The 16,160-nt window shown below is 37.8% G+C and overlaps 1 protein-coding gene across 5 annotated transcripts in view; it reads left to right on the top strand.

Annotated features, from left to right (window-relative positions):
* Window positions 1-16,160, top strand: part of EFR3A (EFR3 homolog A) — an 81,987-nt gene that overhangs the window by 11,625 nt on the left and 54,202 nt on the right. For 4 of the 5 annotated variants that reach the window (XM_043879192.1, XM_043879191.1, XM_043879193.1 and 1 more), the window contains one exon: window positions 15,481-15,557. In XM_043879192.1, coding sequence (XP_043735127.1) covers window positions 15,481-15,557 — 77 coding nt within the window. Of the gene's footprint in view, window positions 1-15,480; window positions 15,628-16,160 lie in introns of all 5 variants that reach the window. The other variant, XM_043879194.1, reaches the window with a different exon arrangement.

The following is a 16,160-nucleotide window of genomic DNA, read 5'->3' as shown; positions in this document are numbered from 1 at the left end:
TCCATGGACTGTAGTGGCTTTCACTTTTAGTTTTCAAGAGTGAATAGTTTCTGTTTGTAGTTGCAGTAATAAAATGAATACTCCAAGTGTGTACAGATTTCCAGATTCTCCCTTTGTGTCTGATGCCACAGAAAGTTGCTGTATTTTTTATTTCTTCCATGCACTCATTGTTACAAGTCTTACCTTTGAACTCGAGGAAAATATGATAATAGATTGAAATCTTGGGTAGCATCAAATTTTGGTTTATGAGTCATTAAAAAAATTATTAGAAAAGATTAGATGGCCTTCTTAGAGTTTGGATTAACATAAATCAAAACATGTAACCATTGCATGTATAATAAAGTATAAGAATACCTAAGTTAAAGAAGTTTAGGCTTTTGATGTTGTGTTACCAAAGTCTCGCCTGGAGTAAATGCAAAATGTTTAGAGTCTCAGTGGTTTCTTTGGCAGTTTTGAGGAGACTCTGTCAAGCGCTGAACCTTGAAGGTTTAACTTAGTAGCTTAGTTTTTTGAAAATTAACTTTGTGCTTGGCTCAGCCCCGCCAGCAAATCCTGTTACGTTTTGCTGTCTTCAGACTTCAGATAGTGTGTATATTCTGTTCAGGTATATAACTAGAGTGCTCGCAGTTTTTTCCTTTACTGTTTAATCAAAAAAACTAATCATCTCAATTGGAATGAAAATCTTCAGCATATGGCATAGACACTGTGGGTGTTGTGAACTCTGTAAGAAGAATCAAGGCTGTTGGTATATTGAATGTATTTGTTCTAAAAATAATTTTGGAAGCTACAAACAGCACCTCGCCCTCCCAGCCAGATTTAACACTTCTGTTACTCTCTGACTAATGAGGAAATAAAAATATGTTAATATTTAAGCAGTTGAGGAATTTTAATGCTGTTTTGGATTTTGCCTGAAATAACTCATATCCTACTTTTGAAATATTCAGAGGATTTTTAATTAAAAATAACTCAAATGAATGTGGTCCGCTGAGAAAGATCCTAGTCATTGCCTATGGTGGATTCTTTGTATTTGTAATGGTGACAAGCGAATATCTTTTTGATTTAGGATTTGAGGGTTTGTTTTCCTGGACTACAGTGCCTTATCTCAGTTAGGTGGAAATTGGATTTGGTGGTTTGTGTATGTGTGTTTAAGAGCTTAGCTAAAAATCTGCAGAAAGCCCTACCTTTATCTTTTTTTTTTTTTTTTTAAATATCCAGGTTTTTGTTGTGGACAGTAGTATAGCAAATATTTATTAAGGTCACAGTAAGTATACTGATGGGAATAACTGACTTTTTAAAAAAGCTTTATTAAGATATATAATTTGCATACCATTAAATTTACCTATATTAAATATATGGTAAGACTTGATTTTTATGTGAAACAAAAATGATACAGATTACCCAAGCAGTGATTATGAATGTCAACTCCTGGATGCCCAACCTTTCTTTTCTCCCAGGTTTTGATTCAGTAGGACTCATAATTTGATAAATTGCACTGTGTTAGGAGACATGCTAAAATTAAAGATATTGAGTGGCAAGATTCTGAAATTCTAGTTCTTTTTAACCTCTTTATTTTAGGTCAGAAATTAAAGCTTACACATATATTTTAAGTTTAAAAGTCTGAACTCATCTAGTATCAGATTGCCATAATCCCAAAATGAATGCTTTAATCTGTCGAGGGGAGAATTAACTGGACTTTTCCCTCTGTATACCCACATTGTAATAAAGCAAAGGATTCCCACCTTATTTTATAAAATAAAAATGGGCTGTAGCTTCAAAACTGGGACTTAGTTTACATATAGATTTGCTGCTGGAATTTTGTGAAAGTTTATATATAAATGTTTTTATTATTTTCTTTGGTAATTTTGGGAGTATTTTGTTGTCACAGTAGGTAAGAAAACTTTAAGACAGTGATTGGTTGTGATTTTGTAAAGTGATGAGGTTCTGTCTCCCTTTTTCCAGTGGCTGAGCTCCATATAGCTCTTGTTCACTCTCTGGCATGCTGGGAACTCACCAGTAACTTCTCGTGGGGGCAATCTAATAGCCTAATAAAAGTTTCTCATTCTTCCTTTCATGATGTTCTTGTACCCTTAGGGACATTTTAGAGCTCAGAGTAACCTATAATAGAAAAAGAAGATAATTTCTGGAAGTGGGAAAAATGAAAGTGAAAGTCGCTCAGTTATGTCCGACTCTTTGCAACCCTATGGACTAAACAGTTCATGGGATTCTCCAGGCCGTGATACTGGAGTGGGTAGCCGTTCCCTTCTCCAGGGGATCTTCCTGACCCAGGGATCAAACCCAGGTCTCCCACATTGCAGGCACATTCTGTCCCAGCTGAGCCACCAGGGAAGCCCATATGTGGGAATATGACATTTTGTAATAGGACAGGTTCTCAGGCAGGATGTCTCTTCTCCATTCTCTACTACCTGACTTGGTTTTTATACCCTTGGAGAGCTGTGGTGACAGTAGTGTCATCTTTGGGTAGCTGCATAATATAGTCAATATTAAACAGTGCATATTATTTAAAAAATTAAAGAGAAAGCCATCTCAGGAAGACAGTACAGTTTAGAAACTGTCAAGAGCACAGACTCTTAAGGGGGTCCACCACTTCTAGTTGTGTGACCTCGGACAGATTGCTTTATCTTTGTGATTTCCTATTTGTAACCTGTAAATGTTGATGCCTACCTCATACAGTTATAAGCATTAAGGAAGATAAAATTTGGAATGTAGTAGATGAATATTTGTTGAGTGTGTTCTGAAGGAATCAGACTGACAGATAGGGAGTAAATAAGAACAGCATATTCCTGAGCTGGCTTGGGTTGGGTCTTTGGGTTTTCTACTGCGTTTTGCACTGTATCCCTGCAGCCAGAATTTGTGCCCTAGGGAACATGCATTTTGTGTTTGATGTTCTATTAGTTGACCAGGACTGCTGATTACAGTGGTAATTTTATTAAAATACCACAAACTGAGTGACTTTGAACAGAGAATTTATTAGCGTACAGTTCTGGAGGTCAGCAGTCTGAAATCAAGGTTGGTTCCTTCTGAGGGCTGTGAGGGAAGGTGTGTTCCAGGTCTCTTTACCTGGCTTGTGTTAATAGATGGCCAATTTCACGTGCATGTGGAACTCCCCCTGCATGCACGTCTGTCTAAAATTTCCCCTTTTATGAGGATACCAGGTATGTTGGATTAGGGCCTCCACTAATGACGTCATCCTAACTGAATTACCTCTTATTCTAAATAAGGTCCCATTCTGAGGCCCTGAGAGAACTTCAGCATATGAGTTTTGCAGGGGATACAGTGCAATTTGTAATAGCTATATAAGACTTGAAGGTGAAGTGATTTCTTTTACTTACAGTATTTTCATGTTTTAAAGCATGCTTATTTATTAAACTTTGATGTAAACTGATGGCATAGTCACTTTTTCTTTTACTGAAGCCAAATATTCATTTACTTAAAGAGAAGTATATCTAGTGCAAGAAGAAAATTGGTAGAAGTGAATAAAAATTCTTTTCATGCTTCGGTTATCTGGTATGCTACCAAGTCTCTTGGAGAAGGAAAATGGCAACCCACTCCTATATTCTTGTGTAGGAAATCACGTGGACAGAGGAACCTGGCAGACTACGGTCCATGGGGTCGCAAGAGTTGGACACAACTTAGTGACTAAACCACCACCGCCACTAAATTCTCTGGAGCCTGGCTTCACGTCATTTTAGCATTTGAACTGATTTCAGGAATGGTACATACCTAATATTTAAGCACATACAGAATTTACTGATCTACACATTCTGTGAAATTTTATTTGTTTTAGTTTCTCTAAGCTGCAATAACAAGATACCATAACCTGAATGGCTTAAGGCAGCAAAGTATTGTCACAGTTCCTGGCAGCTAGAAGTCTGAAATCAAGGTGTGGGCAGGGCCACGCTCCCCACAAGGTTCTAGGGAAGGAGCCTTGCTTGCCTCTTCCGGCACTAGTAGTGCTGGCAAGCCTTAGAGTGCCTTGGTTTGTAGCAGCAGAACTTGTCTTTCTTATCTTCATGTGGCCTTCTTCCTTTTGTCTCCCATATCTTTCTCTTTTGAGGGACCAGTCTCTGGATTAAGGGTCCACCCTAATCAAGGATGAGCTCCTTTTAATTTGATGCCATGTGCAAAAACTCTGTTTCCAAGTAAGGCCACCATCACAGGTACTGAGGCTAGGACTTCAGCACATCTTTTTGGGGGACACAATTCAACCTGCAGCATTTGTCTGTTGCTTTCAAAAATTAGCTTCATTTAATTTCTCTAATCTTCCAAGTATTCCTGACTAGCAAATGGACAACTTTGTTATCTTAAATTAATATACTTGAGCCTCATTATTCTGAACCCTCCGACTGTCTTGTCAGGCCACTGCGTTGGTTTTGCAGGTACAGAATTCTGCTCCACTGTCAACTCTGTCCTGTTTCTGTAGTTAGTTGCAAAGATGCCTTTCTTTCTTTCTTCTCATACTTTCTTGACCATCTCAGTGTTATGAGTTATGTTTGAAATTGTTGAACCTACTATTTTAGAATTTACAGTGGATTCCAAGTCCAGGAGCCTTTTGTAGTTGGAACATCTGTTATCTTACTACTGAATGCATCTGATCTGTACTACTTTTTGTGAAGGTAGGATATTCTGTATAGATAGAATGGTATAAGCAAATGCGTGGAAATGAAGTTTGGGCCTTGATTTTAAGAACTGTAAATAGTCACAGTTTTTATTTGCGAAACAAGGCTGAAAAGGTAGAGATTGTATCCAGGTTCACCTCCAAGACTAGCCTGTCAATGAAGTATAAGTAAATTGGGGAGATGTTTATTTTGGTAAAGTAACTGATTTCACTTTTTAAATCTTTAAATAAATGTGTGTGTGTAGCTAAAATAAACTATTAGATTTATCGTATATATTTTGTAAAATAAGTAATTTGGGTTTTTGTAGGTATGCTCTGAAATGAACTATCTTATAATTGGCCTAATGTGGAAAAGTTTATTTCCATTATATTCTCAATATGTTTCTGACATACAATGAAATGTCTTGTAGTCATATTCTTGCTGTGTTAATTTTGCTTTATATGAGCTGCACAGCCTTTCAAAGGCGTCTGGAAATGTCAGGTTTTTTTTTTTTTTTTTAAACTTTCACAAATTGGAAATGTCACATTCAGACAGCTTCTGAGGAGAAATAAAAGGCTTTTACTGTGAGTCAAGGTTCGAACTTTAAACATTGATCTGGTTTTGGTTCATGGTGTTTTGTTGACCACAACTTCAGTAGACTTTCTTGTTACCTGCATGGCACGTTAATTTAGAAGGGAAGTATCAAAGCATATGTATCCTTGTTAAATAATAGTTTACATTGCTGGTCTTTTCTATACCTTCCACAATACCTTGTATAGTACTTTCCACATAATTAGTATTCATAAATATTTGTTTTGCAGTTGAGTTGGAATGTCATGTGCTTTTAGAATCAGAAGGAATCTTTGGTTACTTAGTGAAGTCGCTCAGTCGTGTCCAACTCTTTGCAACCCCATGGACTGTAGCCTGCCAGGCTCTTCCATCCATGGGATTTTCCAGGCAACAATGCTGAAGTGGGTTGCCATTTCCTTCTCCAGGGGATCTTCCTGACCCAGGGATCGAACCCGGATCTCCCACATTGCAGGCAGACTCTTTACCATCTGAGCCACCTAATCTAACCTCTAGTTTGAATCTGGACAGCAGCTGACAGATAATCCTATCTGAAAGCGCTCAGGGAGTTCTAAAGTATTTTGACTACTTCTGTCCAACTTCTGTCCTCTGAGGGCATCACAGACCAGTCCTTTTTTACATGATGTCCTTTAAATATTTGGGTAATGCCTGACACTTTGACATTTACTACCAGATACATTCTGTGCTAAACATTTTTTTAAACTAAAAGAACGAAGATTGTTAAGCATTATGAGTTGCATTTAGTAGCCTTCAAACATACCATATTACAGTCTGTCTACAGTTAAGTCAAATCCAACAGCACTTCTTTTTTTTGCAGAATCCATGAAATAGGACAAAATTCCTTTTGGTTAACAGTTAGATACTTAGCTCTTGTAGACTGAGGATGTACTATACTCCACTTCTGACCACTGATACGTGATGAAGAGCATCCAGAGAATTATATAGAAGTGATTTGCTTTCAAAGGATATTAAATATGAAAGCAGCAAATAAAAATGATACAAATTTATACAAATACAGTGTGACAACTAGAATTTTTGAATTGTATCTTTCTCTGGAAAACACACATCTTGTATTTCTGGCACTTAACATATAGTAGAGGCTTTATAAATCTCTTTTGATTGGTTGACTAGACATGAAACAGTTACAGTGTTTTTTGAATGTCTATCTTGGAAGACTTCCTTAGATGTGAAACTTCTGTTAAATTGTATCTATTACTAGAATAAAACCAGTGCTCAATTGATGATTTTTTAGAAGAAATCTTGCTTTTTTATCCTATTTTCAACACCACATGCCAAACGAAGTTTGGGTTTTCTTCAGGAATAGTTTTTTTCTTCCAATCTTTAGTAGAATTTTCATTTTGCCATTATTTCACTCTAATCAATTATTTTTATCCTTCATTATTTACTCAACATTGTAGAACATAGTCTAGTTATGTATTTCAGATAGAAGACTTGTATCTTACTAAAAACTAATTAAGATAGTAATGAAATGTATTACTAGGTCCTTTTAAGGGATATTTCATATTATCCATCATTTTATTTTTAAGAAGAACCTTTAATCTTTGTAAACTATGTGATTAGTCTCTATTTTTTCCCACATCAAATGTAGAGTCTGTAGAATAGTGTTTTTCATTCTGGATATTCTGAAACTGCCACTGCTTTGATTTATTTTTGGTTAAAATATTTAACACGTCTTGAAATTTTAATTTATATTACTGTAAAATATGAAAATTTTCACTTTCATGTGTTTTTTAAAAATACTCTTAATTTCTTTTTCTGCTCTTCCCTAGTTCTTAGAGTATTTCTTTTTTTCCTGTTTTTTGGAGTTCTTATTTCTTTTATCTATGTAAATTGGTACTTTTATAGAAGGCATACAGTTTGGAAAACTCTCTTTTGTTTTCTCTATCACTATTCTTTTTATCGTTTTCTTCCTATCTCTTTAAATGTCTCCCTTTCACTTCCTTCTCTGCTAGTCATTCCTTAAATGCTTGCTTTCCCCGGAATTCTCTTAATTCCATCCTATGTTTCTTTGTTGACTTCAGCTAGTTAAACTAGTTGCTTTTGCCATCATTTATATGCTTTTGGCTCTTAAATTTTTCTTTCTGGTCTAAATCATTTGCCTACTACAAGATGTCTCACTTTTAGGTTTGTAACCTCAAATTTAACATGTGCAGAATAAAATTTATTCTCTTTCTGATACCCTCCTCCCACCGCCAAATTTATCTTCCTCTGTTCCTTATTGGACACCACCATCCAGTCACTTGTTCAGACTATCCTGTCTGTTACTTTTGACTCCTCTCTCTCTGTACCTTCTACTTTGAGTTGGTTTCCACGTCAGCTTCCTACAAGTTTGTCTAGCCATTTCTCTCATGCTGCAGAACTTTATGATTTGTTTGGAAATTAAAACTACACTCTTGTTCTTGTCATGTGGCTCTCCCCACCTGGAATGATCCTCCCTTTTTTGCTGAATTTTTGCTGCTTCCTTAAGACTTAGTTTAGTCATTACTTCTTGCAGGAAGGTTAGGGTTGCACTGCTGTTCTCCGATAGCAGTCTCTTCTGTCATGTCTGTTACCCCATCGAGTTACAGTTCTTTTTGTATATGATTATCTTGTCCTGTCAGACTGTGAGCTACTGAAAGCCAGGGAGAGAGAATTTATCTTTGACCATTACATAATTCTCTCTTCCCCCAAAGCATGTTAGTTGTGCAGAGTAATTGCCAACATAATTAGTCAAGAACATGGTGTGGATTCAAGAGGAAAGTTATTTCTCACATGCTTTTTTTTTTTTTAATTACACATGGAGAAAAGGTGATTCCTTTTGTAATTCTTAACAGTACTACTGGCATTATCACAGAGGACATTTAGTCAGTATTCTGTCTGTTAAACAAAAGGAAAATCACCTACTATTTCAGTTTCAGTTCTGCCTCATCTAGTTTCTTACCTCGGGAGACCGGGACACTGGAGTGCTGTGTGCTCCCGCCCAGGACCACCCTGGGTGCACTGAAGGAAGGTCTGTGGCTCGCAGAGTCCAGTCATGCAGTCTGGTCCTGGAAGCAGACGTGAGCCCGGGTTGTGTCCTGATGGTGGAGACAGAGGTCTCAGGACTTTGCTTTCCTGCCTGCAGCTCTAGTTTCTGTGTCACCCAGTGGATCCTTTCTTGTTTGCTTTGCCAGCTAAGCCAACGTCAGATGAAATGAGTAGAGCATTATATTTCCTTATTTTAATTTTTGTGGAGTTTTTTTCCCCCTGTATGATGATTCCAAAAGGTTTTCAAATGCAGTCTTAACAGAATTACATTTTCTTAAAACCATATCTATTGTATATTTTATTTTTCAGGTTAACTCTGCTGAGTAATATTTTTTTTTCAGTTAAGTATGGTAGAATACTGTAAAATCTAGGTATAAATCTATAAATTGACTATTTCTAAGTAAACAGTACCTTTTTTTTCTTCTTTAAAATTGTGATAGTGGGGAAAAATATGTTAAGTATAGACTGATCGATCACGAGTTGACTCAGAAGAAAAGCTGTTTTTTTTTTTTTTCCTACAGACAGTATTTCAGAATAGTTTTGTGATAACAGACTTTTGTCTACGTTATGACTTTTGTCTACGTTATGCCTTTTGCAGAGGCAAGTATTGCAATGCAGTGGAAAGACCATCTTTTAAAAAAGAATTGGAGCTTTAATTCCAGTTAATGCCTTTGTTGTCCTCTTTTCCATGAAGTTTATGTGCCTGGGAATAAAAAACAAGTAGTGAAATTGAGAATGAGAAGAAAGATGGTATAGAATTACTTACGGAAAGAGTCATGTAATAAAATACTCCTCTAATGGATTAGAAACCTTTTAAAAGGAACACTTTCCTGAAGATAAGAGTGTTTTGTCCCCATTTTTCTTTGACTCCTGTCTAATTATTCAGCAGACCTTTTGGATGCTTCCTTTGTGCCATCTCCTAGGTTCCTTCCTTTCTGAGCTCTGGGTCATTGGAACACGCATTTGGGGTTTTCCATGTGCCGTCGCCCATAGGGAAACTTGCACTGTTCCATCTGCCTGTAATTGTCCTCGGTGTCTCCAGTTTCCTTATAGTTCTACTCATTCTTCAGGGGGAGCCCTCAGCTCAGCTCCCGTGTCCTTCATAAAACCTTTCACGTGAGCTAGGAGTGCTTTCTCTCTTCTCTCAACTTCTGTGGCCCTGTAGCCATGTGGTCCATTTGACATTAGATTGCTCTTGTCCTCCAGTATTGTCCAAATCTTGTTTTCAATTTCAATTTTTATTTATTTTCTAATTGGAGGAAAATCGCTTTACAATATTGTGCTGGTTTCTGCTGTACAGCGACGTGAATCAGTCATAATTATATACGGGACCCCTCCCTCTTGAGCCTCTCTAAACTTCAATTTTTAAATCTTTGTCTCTTCAAGTAGTTAGTTACCTTTTGGACTCTATAGTTCTTACCACGATACCTTGTACCCAAGTTGAAGTGCAGGAGTAACACCCATATTACAGGCTTTATAAGTAGTGTATGTGTGTGTGAATGGTAAATGTAAATTTACATGTTAAGTGTTAGTTACTTGGGAGGGATGTGTGAGTATGACTGTATGTTACTAAGTCTTTTAATGGTATGAAGTAAGTGTCTTGTTCTGACATTAACTGAATGAGTAGTTTTTAATTTCAACCTTGAAGAGAATATATGTGATGCAGAGTCTTTTGCGTTTTGGATACTACAGAGCTAGAGGTCTTGAAGTAATGAATTTTTAAAATCTTCTAATAGAAAAACATGCTCTCTCTTTTCAACTTGATTACTGATAGCTTCTGCCAGGTCTAAAAAGAAAACATGAATTGTTTAAAGTGATTCAGTTGACATTGTCAGCTATTCATTGGAGAAATTATATGATTCTGGCATTTATTTACTATTTTGTGATGGACAGTTTTCTTATCATTTTGATTTGTGTAGTACATATCAACAGATACTAAATTTGTTTTATCAGTGAACCTTGGGTCCACATTCGTTAAGTGAAGGAGCGTTTTTTGTGAATGTCTATTATATTCCAGACATACAACAATGAACAAAATATATGGACTTTATATTGATGTGACTCATTCTGGTGGGAAAGACAAATGTGTGTATAACTAAGTACAATAATTTGTTTTAGGTGCAATGATAGAAATATCATAAGGACCAGAATCCAGTAATCATAGCTATTCCCATTTAAAAATATGAGATTTAGTAAGCCCTAAGTATACCAGCAAATTCCTAATGTATTACACATAAGAATTATAAACCAAGGTAATATAACTGCTGTGTAGAAGGTATAGATACTGTGATTTTTTTCCTTTAATAAAGCGCAAGACAAACCTAATACAGTTGGTTTCCACCAGAAGATCTAAGCGTTCTTCAACTTCAGTGACAGTGATAGTAACTTACTATTTTTGTTTTAGAGGGTAGCTTTATCCCAGGTATCCAGTGCTATGGTGATGTTTAATAATAAACACTAATTGTTTAATTATTAGTAATTTAGTAATGGAGACATTAATAATTCCAGTTAGATTTAAATTATCATTGGGTAATATGGTTAGTTGAAAGTATAGCTTATTTTAAAAGGAGTCTTAGTTATCCAAACCCCCAGACTTACAGAGCTGCATTAGGAAAGCGGATGTCATTACAAAACAGCAGTATTCAGCACAACCACGTGGAATGTTGGCCCATGAAGCAGAATTCTCCCAGCACCCCAGAGTGCTCCTGCACCTGGTCCATGCTTCTGTCAGCTCAGCTGTGAGGCTTTCTGTGCAGTTGCTGAAGGCCTCTTGGCTCAGAATGGGTTAGAAATTATTCATAACACCTCACCATCAGAGGAGGAGGATTCTAGAGGCCAATATATCTCACACCTGTCCGCGGGGAGAACTAGGAGACTCTGATGAATTCACGTGTCTTGGGTGTCTCTAAAGAAGAAGTGGTTAATTTAGGAGTATGCAAATTTTACTAAAATAAATGTGTGGGTGTAGTGTTTTTAAAGTGGCTTCTACATTCCAGGCATTTTTTGTTGTTGTTGTTAGTACTCCTAACCCTGAGAGATTGGTAGAAGGACTTTTCTGTTCCCTGACTAAGGCTCAGAGAGCATTATTGAACAGATTGCCCCATGGGCCTGCCTGCACACCACTATAATACACAGCTTGGCACCCTTGTTGGTCATAATTTTTCCTTCCAGCTATGCTCCAATTCAATTTTTCCATAGTTCAGTTACCCACTTGAGATTTCCTATTTCTCCTACTGTATCGTAAGTCAGGTTCTGAATTCCGTATGCTACAGGAGGAGAATAGTGGATTACCTTCTCCTTTGTGTGTTAGAATTAAATTTAAAGGAAGTGATTGCTCACACTTGCCAGTTGCTTGAGCCTCTCTATGCTACACTTAGCCCCCTGTTTTCCTTTGGAAAAGAGAAAGTTGGGACCAGTTGAGAAGTGAGGAGTTTGTTGGACGGGATCGGAAGCTAGGATGAGGAAGAATTAAAGGGAAAAAATAGAAAATAGGTTTATTTTCTTATTCGAACTGTATAAAAATCTATCTTTAGTAAACTAGCAGTGCAGTGTTTTAATCATATCTGTTTAAGCTGTTTGGCCTCGCTAGCAGAATTCGATACGGATATTATCAGGTTCTTGATAGCTTTATGTTTGATGTCAACAAGTAGATACTTTACAGTATACTAGTACCCTCCGCTAATTAATTACAAGTAAAGTGAACTAGGCACTTCCTGAACAGGAGGTAAAAGGATCTAAGAGCTGGAAGAGCGACTAGAAACTCGCCTCTTAGAACATGAAGGACTATGTTCAGGTACCTGCAGCTGAATTCGAAAAGCCTTATGAACTGACGTCGACGGGGGAGTCCCCCACACTTCTATGCCTGAGTAGGTCCAATGCTTTCATTTTGCTTGTTCTTGTGATGTTGATGAGCACAGTATTCTCTTATCTAAAATAGCTGATGGAGTTCTCTCTTTTGTGGTTACAATTACCACTCACTTCATCTTCAGCGTTATCATTTTCTAGAAACCCGAGTATACTGAAGCTTTTAAACCTCGTTTCAGCTGTCTCTCTTGATTGGTCGGTTTCCATGTACAGTAAGAGGTCAGGAAGTCGTTTTGTTTGGACTTCCTGGAGAAACGCGCGGTGGCCGTGTATTCCCTCCACGGCAGGGCACTCCTCATCTCAGACTCGTTCCTGCGGCCGTGTCCATTGGGCAAGGTTTGTGGAGAGCTCAAATGTTTAAAGGGGTTCAGAAAGCGTCCAGGCCTTGCGTTCTGCTGTTGTTGTTTAGCCGCTCAGTCGTGTCTGACTCTCTGTGACCCCATGGGCTGCAGGTTAGCGTGGCAGTCACCCTTGAAAGTCATCATGTCTGTTGGAGTCTCTGCTCCTCTGTGTGGACCAGCTGTGCCATACGGGATATGGGGCAAACGAGCCTCCCGTAGCTCCTTAGCCAAACAGAGCCACTCCTGGCCCTCTCAGAGTTGCTGTGGGCGCGCGTGGATAATGCGGCCAAGTGCTTGGTATAGTGCTACGCACAGCATGTCAGAAAAAAGCAGTCATCCCCTTGGACTCGGGTCTTGTTATTGAAAGCTTGTTGTGAACCACGTAGAGAATTTGTTGGATGTTTAGATGATTAATTCTCAGCAAAGGTTTTCACACTGTCGGGAATACTGTCTCAAGGACCCTCACGCATCTCGGTTACTCTGATTGTAGTTCTTATCTTATTTGTTTTTGTTTAGTCACTCAGTCTTGTCCGACTCTTTTGCAACCCCGTGGGCTATAATTTGCCAAGTTCCTCTGTCCTCCACTTACATATAGCATTAGTAATAGTAACTACCAATCTGTTGGATGCTTACCAAATGTTACACCCTTAATAAGAACTTCACGTATAATTTTATTTCATTTTCCCAATAAATATGAAGAAGGTGTTACTACACTGATGAGGAAACAGGTAAGATAAGAGAAAATAATGTGCCTGCCTCACTGGACAGTAAAAGATACTGGGTTCACCTCAGATCTGTCTGACTCCAGAGCTTCTGCCCTTAACCCCCTATTGGGCATTTTGTCGTTTTTCTCATCTGTCTCTTCCAGTAGACCCTATGCTTCTTCAAAGTGAGAACTGGGTATTATGTGTATTCCGAAGTCCACATTTTTTGGAAGCTTTTTTAAAACTAAAAGCAGTGTATAATATCAGAAAGTGTCAATGTAAATGAGACTTAATACCTTATTAAGAATTCTTAGCCTTTTGAACATTACATAATTTATCCTTCTAACAGGAAGGATATCCTTCTAACCCTAACAGGAAACCTGAAGCTTGGGGAGTTTTTCAGTTGCATTGCTAGTCTCTTTGCCATAATAGCAATTTGAATTTTCTATATTTGGCTTTGCATTAGTGTAGCAAAGTATTCCTCCTAATCTTCTTATCAGGTTATAAGCTTCTTTCATCATTGCAATACCCAGCTCAGTGCCCTGTGTAAGTTAATCACTTGATACATATTTGATTTTAATTTATTTCTGTGTATTAATATTCATCTGAAGTATTTTTATATTAGGTATAATTGACACAGGAATGTGACTTTCGCTTACTTTGCTTTTACCCTTGCTCTTCTTTCTAATAATCAGGCCTGTGTTTTGCTTTTGGGCTTTAAAAATAGTTCAGGTATTTTGGAGTTAGTCTGAAAAAAAAATCCCCTAATGGACTCTGGAATTTTTTTCTCCTCTTGACGTAGAAAACATCCTGAACAGTAGGCAGCATTTTATATTATCTACATGTGGTGCCTAAATATATGCTGTTGAATTATTCACTATTTTTATGACAGTTTATAAACTCAAGGGCAGAGATCTTGACTCTTATACTTTCCTGTGTCTGTGGCATCTGATGTGGTGTTCGGGAAGTAGTATGTGCAAATAAACATCTGTATGTTAATTGATTTGACCTCTGGTATCAGTGGTTCCGTGGAAAGAGCATGCGGTTTCAGAGTCAGGCGTTGGATACTCACCTAGACGTTGCTGCTGAGTAAATTACTTGGTCGGTTCTTCTACAGTTTCTTGTAAAGTGGTAGTGATAACAACATCTCACTAATTTGCTGGAAATTTTAAATAATGTATGTCCATTACTTTATAATCACCAAAATTGCTGTATATGTCTTAATTCTGTCTTGTTTTTATCAGCATAATGACTCCATTCTACTGCAAATCTGGACTCAGTCTTACATGTTTTGGCATGTTGGGCACTCACTTGACATGTTACTGCTGCCTGCATGAATTATGTATGCTTCATGAGCAAAATGAGACCCGGAGTTGTCTGTTGAATAACATTCCTCGATGAGATGGTAGACGTCTGCTTAGGTCTGAGCTCCCTTGGCTTCTGGCTGGTGTTCTCTCATGCCATCATTTGGTTTCTAAGCACATACACATGCACACTTAGCCACAGACACACATACCCCAGTTTCATAAATCATGGGAATGCTTGTATAGTGGCTCAAGACCAACATTCCCACTAAGTTATTAGTTTGTAGGACAAGAAAACGGATCCCTCCTCCTCCTCACAGTTCTTTCCAGTGAGATGATGTGCTTTCCCTCAAGGGCATGCGACCCCTTAAGTGAAAGAATTGGAGTGAACCTAGGTCTTCTCATCCAAATGCATGACGGAAAATGTACAGAGCAGTCTTTGAGCAGTTTTTGAAATTCCTGGACTTACCCTTGAGGTTGATTCTCTCTGTATTGCAGCTTCTTTATATAATTCATCATGTAGATAGAGGTGTTAACTGTTTTCACCAGCTATACTTCCTAGTGTAGCGAACTACCATTTTGAGACCATTGTAGCTGAAACTGAGTGGATTGGGCCAGGCAGAAGTGGGGTTTAGGGGGAGGTAAGTAGGGGATGATGCAGAGAATAGTAGAAGATGAGATCAGAAAGGAAATGAGGTGGGGGTACCAATTACATATATACTTTATAGGGTGAATTTGGTAGTCATGCATGCATGTATACACACCCACACCATGCTCCAGAGCAGTTTGGATCGAAACTCTGGAATAATTCATTAGCATGTTCATTTTGGCCTGGTGTCTTTGGGGAGGGGAGGAGAAATTTGACTTTTTCATTTCTTACTTAATAACTGAATTTGCATACCCATTTCTGTTTCTGGCTGTTTGAACTTTTCCTCTTTATTTTTAATAACCCATAAATACTCAGAACTTGAACTTTTAGATCAGTTTACAATATGATTAATTGCCGTACTTTGTGATTTTGTTCTTTTTTGAACAGGAGTGTGTTGCTGCTGTTCTGCTCTGCGTCCTCGCTACAAACGCCTGGTGGACAACATATTCCCTGAAGATCCAAAAGTAATTTGATCTACATCTACTGATCCTTCTCTTTGCTGACCCATCCTTCCCCCCTGCTGATCTCCCTAAGGTTTCCCTAATTTCATTTCTCTACTTTTACTCCCAAATCTCATCATGTACACTACTATTTTTATACTTCCCTTTTTTTTAACCTTTAAATGATCCATGCTTGCTTGCCTGGTTTTCAGATTCTTTTCTTAGATTAGGCATGTATTCAGAATGATGGCTAGGTGATGTTCTTAAGTGTGTACAGTTCCTAGATTTATGAACTAGTCTCAGATTATTTACAAAATGCCAAGAACACAGCTGTGAATACAGACACAGTCTTCTGCTCCCACCAAGCTCATAGACAAGTAAATTGGCAACTGCAATATTAGTGAAAGAATGCTGTGATAGAGAAGTGAAGTACAGCGTACTGCTGGAGTAGGTGGGAATGATACCCAATTTGGACTTGGAAGAAGGAATACCTGAAGGAATGAAATCCAGGCTAAGAGCCAGAGAATAAATAGGGTTGGCCACACAGTTTTCAGAAGATAATTGAAAAGTAAAGGGAGAATATTCCAGGCAGCGTTTGTTCTCTTTTTACTTAAGTGCTTTTTAATT

Source organism: Cervus elaphus, chromosome 21 (genome assembly GCF_910594005.1).
Source record: "Cervus elaphus chromosome 21, mCerEla1.1, whole genome shotgun sequence".
Lineage (NCBI taxonomy): Eukaryota > Metazoa > Chordata > Mammalia > Artiodactyla > Cervidae > Cervus > Cervus elaphus.
The sequence above is the reverse complement of the archived record's forward strand: the minus strand, read 5'-3'. Positions and strand labels throughout refer to the sequence as shown.